General features: G+C 46.5%; 1 protein-coding gene across 1 annotated transcript in view; it reads right to left on the bottom strand.

The window, feature by feature from the left end:
* Positions 1-4,728, bottom strand: part of SLMO2 (slowmo homolog 2 (Drosophila)) — an 8,788-nt gene extending 4,060 nt beyond the window's left edge. The window contains exons 1-2 of the mRNA XM_011934557.1: positions 4,588-4,728; positions 6-169 (exon numbers count right to left, since the gene is read on the bottom strand). Of these exons, the coding sequence (XP_011789947.1) occupies positions 6-169; positions 4,588-4,619 (196 nt within the window). The 5' untranslated portion in view covers positions 4,620-4,728. The remainder of the gene's footprint in view (positions 1-5; positions 170-4,587) is intronic.
* Between the last annotated feature and the right edge of the window lie 1,082 nt (positions 4,729-5,810).

Below are 5,810 nucleotides of genomic sequence, written 5' to 3'. Positions count from 1 at the left end.
AGACTTCACAATGGAAGGCAGTCCCCACTCTGTGCTGAGAAGTCTGTGGCTGTGCAACTTTCCAGAGGGATCTATATGTCTGTCCAACACATCAACTCCAACCACACTTGGGTTCATGGGGTTTGGGTATTTCTGCATTGCAGCTGTTGTAACCGTTTCCCATGGGTGGCTGCCGATGTGAACCAAAAAACAAAACAAAACAAAACAATCAAACATTTAAAAATATGCATATGAGTTAAACAATTTTTATAATCTATCAAATCATTCATTCCAATGTAAGTTTAATGAGTTTATCTAGGAAAAATGACCTTCTGAAACACTGATGATTATAGGAAACTGATCTACATTTTTAACAGGCTTTAGTATTTTTCCACAATACAGGCTATGTAATAAAACTCCTATCTATAAAGATCAAAGCAGCCGACAAACCATTACGGTATAGTTTCTCAAACCATCTTTCCTACCTATCATTATCCACTTTCACATGTAAATTGTTTCTAGGAAGAACCAGTGATTCAGGAAAATGTATTTAAAAATTATGTTCTGAAACAAATAGCCAAAAGTATGATTATGCCATTTATTATTTTTTCTGACCCCAATTCTATCAGTTTATAAGGAAGTAAAAAAAGTAAAAGAATGTATGAGCACTATAAATTCTTACAGGGATCACAAAAAGATCCAAAGCATTGATTTCATTATTGAACTTTCCTTTCATTTTAATGTAATAAATAACAGTGGCTTCTCCAGTCAATCTTTATCTATTGTTTTTCTCAAAGGAGTGATTCTGATTTCTGTTTTGAAAAGGTCACTCAATGTAACAAAATGTCCTTAAGGCACACTCCTAATATACTATTTTCTAATATTCTCTTTTAATATAATAAGCGTTTGCTTATCACCTAGTATTGAAGTGATAATAATATCACATCACTTGATAACTTGCAGGATCTTTATTTTCTTGAAAAAGCACATGTGCTTGGGTGATTCAAAATGTGATGCACCTTTGTTCACGTCACAACTTCTGTGAATAAGACACTTGTACAAAAAATGTCATTTTCTTCTGCCTCAGCCTCCTGAGTAGCTGGGACCACAGGCGCCCACCGCCACGCCTGGCTAAAAAAATATCATTTTCAAAAGGACCCCTTATTAAGCACAATTTAGTCCACCTGCAGTCTGATTCTAATGCCTCCTACACTACTTATCTGTGCTCTCATCTTCATTTAAAGGAAAAAGACAAGATCTGGGGATGATGTTTCAAGCTGCAATGACTGATAAGCCACACAGCATTACTTTCTATTTTTCTAAAAGTGAAACAAGTAGACATTATTCCAACTTTTTAGAGAACTCAGATTGACAATTATATCTGGTCAACAAAAGGAAAATCTCAACTCCATTGATTTCCCAGAACCCTGGATAACCAGTGACATCATTTTTAATGTTTTCATTATAATATTCTTTTCTCTACAATATTGTACCAATGAACCTCATTTTGTCTTTAGTCTCCAGCCTTATCCAGCAATCAATGCAGGTATATAAGCAGAGTTGCTTCATCAATCTGAAGAGTCCCCACAAATAGAAGCATATAGGCCAAGCACTCTGATTCTTACCAAGGCAACTCTCTAAAATGAAAATCAGATGAACCCTCCCCAGGTCTCCATCCAGTCATATACCATGGTTAACTGGCTTCCATGCCCTTATCTCTTCCTCCAACCCTCTCTAAAAAATTAATAATCGCATGACTTTAGGGTGGTTATGCATTATTTGTAATTTAGTCCATCTCTCCTTTCTGAACCAACTTGAAACCACTGATGTTGACTTAGCTTGGCTCAAGATTGCTTTATGAACCATAACCAGTTCAAACAGTATAAACAATACTTACTATGATTAGGAATGTTCCAGCAATTAATCTGAGCTGTATTAACATAATTACGTGGGAAAGATCTCACAATGGAAGACATTCAAAGACCGCACCAAAGTACAATCAGGACCTGGCTGTGGCACACTGACCTGTCCAACTTGTTCACCTTTGAAACGAGGTGAGGACATTATTAACTCCACTGGGGCAGCATCGATGTCTTGATTTACTTATTAAAATGTAATCAATCCAAACAACAGTGCCTGACATACTGGGCATCTCTGTATGTTGAAGGAATCAATGAATGACTTCACCTGGATACCAACTACAGGCCTCAGAAGAAAAGTGTTGGAAAATCAAAGACAGATAAGATGTAGAATGATGGCTGGGCATGGTGGCTCACGCCTGTAATCCCAGCACTCTGGGAGCCAAGGTGGGCAGATCACGAGGTCAGGAGATTGAGACCATCCTGACTAACACAGTGAAACCCCGTCTCTACTAAAAATGCAAAAAATTAGCCGGGCGTGGTGGCGGGAGCTTGTAGTCCCAGCTACTTGGGAGGCTGAGGCAGGAGAATGGCATGAACCCCAGAGGCGGAGCCTGCAGTGAGCCGAGATTGCGCCACTGCACTCCAGCCTGGGCGACTAAGCGAGACTCCGTCTCAAAAAAAAAAAAAAAAAAAAAAGATGTAGAATGATGACTTAGATATTGTTAAAGAGTAACATCCTAAAGATCAGAAACAACACTCAGATTTGTGAGGGGAGATGATGACTTCAATTTCAGATAGGTTGAGTTTGAAGGGCCTGTGGGACAGGAGGGTAGCGATGCCTAACAGGCACCTGAAAATGAAAAGCGAAGCTCGAGAGAGGCTGGAGCTCAAAGTACAGACCTGGGTGCCATAAATGTATACCTATTATTTGGGACTTTGACCAAACAGCTCAGATTATGTGGGGAGAAAGCACCGATCAGGGCTGCTTCTCCCAGGACAAAAAAAAAAGGCTGTGACAAAAAGAAAAAAAAAAAAAAGACATTAATATCACAAGTGAAATCCAACATAGGAAGGCCAACAGAATCTTACTGAACATTTACACTGAATGGGAAAAGACAAGGAAGTACTGAAGACAAAGGCAGAAAGAGTGTACAGGGTAGGATGAGCCAGGAAGAAAAGTTAGGGAAGATATGGGAGAAGAAAGTTCTAGGGAGACTCAGTGCCAAGAACTTCTGAAGCAAGCAAACCTAGAAGAGGACTGAAATTAAACATCCTCAGAGCTGAAATGGACTAGTGATGAATGTGACCAGGTTAATGAACATCTCAATCACTACAAATTTCGGGTCTTTTTCCTCCCAGAAAGACTGTAAACAGTAGGGAGAAAAGAAAGCTTCCTTCTGATTCCAATATTCTATACTTTGCAGGATACAGCAGGCCCTAGGACGTGTCCCACTAAGTACAAATGCTGACAGCGTTTTAAAAGTTGCCTTCAGACGCTGGGTACAGTGGCCCACACCTGTAATCCCGGCACTTTGGGAGGCCGAGGTGGGTGGATCACTTGAGGTCAGGAGTTCGAGACCAACCTGACGAACATGGTGAAACTCCATCTCTACTAAAAACACAAAAATTAGCCGGGCGTGGTGGTGGGCGCCTGTAATCCCAGCTACTTGGGAGGCCAAGGCAGGAGAATCGTTTGAACACTGGAGACGGAGGTTGCAGTGAGCCAAGATCAGGGCACTCTGCACTCCAGCCTGGGCAACAGAGCCAGACTCTGCCTCAAAAAAGAAATAAAAAGTAACAGTTGCCTTCAGAGACACTTTTAAAAACATAAATGGCTTTGTAGTATATTTATTTACAAGGCTATACTAATTAAAACAGTGTGGCAACGACATTAAGATCAGCGGAACAGAGCAGGTAACTCGGGGAAAAAAAGGATTTCGCTGCCTAAATTTGTGGCTGTTTTGTAAACGGAATCAGGGACCTGGAAGAGAATTTAACTCTCCACATCCAACTGGTTCAAGGCCTATTTTCGTTAGTAAACATTTCACATTATCCAAAAAGATGTTCCTGAACGTGGCCTCAAGGGATCTAACATGGGTGGTCCCTGACGACCGTCCTTTTCCATCTCTCAGATGAAAATGGGTAACCCAGGGTCACACGCTTATTGCAGCCAGAGCTAGACCTTGAATTCCAAATCCAAGGCTCTGCTGCGTAGATGAACGAGTTGTGAAAAGGTTTCACATCCTGGTGGCCAGAGTTCACCCGAAATTCACATTCGGAGGTAGAAACTCCACCCAAAAGGCGGCCAGGGAAAGTACACTCTGGAGAAAACCAACACCTCGCTTTTGGGATCCTCAGGTCCACGTCCCAAAGGGGTTTCGCAGGGCGGGATGTGGCAACCCTGAGTGCTGTCAAGGGCCTCGTGCTCCGCGACGCCCCCAGGACCTCAGGAGGCCGCCGGCCCGCGGCTACCTCATGGTAGGGGACAGCCCGGAAGTGGCCCCCGTCACCCTCCCGGTCGCAGGGCCGCCTGGGTCTGGAGGTCGAAGCCGTCCCCTCGGCTAGGGCGTCTCGGGGTCGTGACCTTGGCCTGCCCTCCATGTCGCCGAGGCCCGCAGACTTCTGGGCTCGTTTCCCTTGCTAGGCCCGACGCCTAGAAGCCTCCTGCGGGCCGCCTCTGCCTCGCCTCGACTCCAGGGCCAGCGTGCCCGCCCTCCACGGAGCCGCCCCCGCTCCCCAAACTTACTCAAAGACGTGCTCCGATGTCCAGATCTTCATGGTGCCGGCACCCCGAGCGATGTCCGGGTAGCGCCAGGGGACAACGAGGCACAGAGGCTACACCTGCCCCTGCCCCGCCCCCAGCACCCCAGCCGGCGGCGCAGTGCGCAGGCGCTGTCGGGCCCGACGCGAGGGACGTCCCGACGCGCAGCCATACGCCCTATCCCGGCCCGGGTTTTGCCCCAGCCTTGCGCGCAGCGCAAGGAAACCCCACCCCTTAGCGCCAGCGCGTGGCGCCGGCGCAGTGCCGCAGACTGCAGCTTCGGGGGCCGGCGCGGGTGCTGTGCTGCGCAGGCGCGGCGGGCGGGGCGGGAGCCTTGACCTCTGGGCAGAGTTGAGTCCGGTCCAGGAGGTGCCTGGGCGCCTGCCTGGCCTTCCTTGTCCTTCTGGCCCAGCATATCCTCGCCTGGCATTTCGAGGCGTGTGGACGCATGCGGTCAGCCTGCTGACATGGATGTTCCTTGTGGTGGTCACTTGTGCAAAATTTCCTGGTGCCCCATACGAGAGTTCCTGCCACCTCCTGGGTCAGCCCCCGCTGTTGTCCCAAATCCACCAGCCAGCCAGCCAGCCGACCAGCTGGGCCCGTCCCACCTGCCCTCCAGGTGCTTGCAGCCCTCGGAGGGGATAAATAAGGCGTGACGCGGAGAAGCTAACATCAGACATGCCCATGAATAATACCCCAACGAGTGGTGCAGTCCGGAAGCACGGTGCCAGGGGTCGGGTGGAAAAGCTTCCTGGCCGGGCACACCTGGCCCTAGGTGCATAGAATGGATCTGAGTTGAGATGTGCCTCCCGGAGAGACTTCCCTCGTCACCGTTTCTCACCTCGTTGCTCTGCTCCATCACAATATCATGTTGCATTTTCTATAGCACTTACCCCTCTGACATCATCTTGTTAATTTATTTGTTATAATTCCCAATCGAACTGAGTCCTTGAAGGCAAGAATCTTGCCGGTCTTGCTCAAAAATAATTCTCAGTGTGTCGTATAGTCACGGCTCAATGATTATTTATTGAAAAATGAAAAAAATCAATAGCTATTTGTGGGATGAATGAATTCATGGAGTCATCTAGTTTATTCGTTGTAACTTCCGCTAGAGTGTAAGCTCCTGAGGGCGAGGCTCTTGCCAGACTTGTTCAATGATTTCCCCCTTCCTACACGACAATTATTTGTTGCATCAATGGATGAAAGAA

This window comes from Colobus angolensis, unplaced genomic scaffold (assembly GCF_000951035.1).
Source record: "Colobus angolensis palliatus isolate OR3802 unplaced genomic scaffold, Cang.pa_1.0 Scaffold136, whole genome shotgun sequence".
NCBI lineage: Eukaryota > Metazoa > Chordata > Mammalia > Primates > Cercopithecidae > Colobus > Colobus angolensis.
This window is presented reverse-complemented; position numbering and strand designations above follow the sequence as displayed.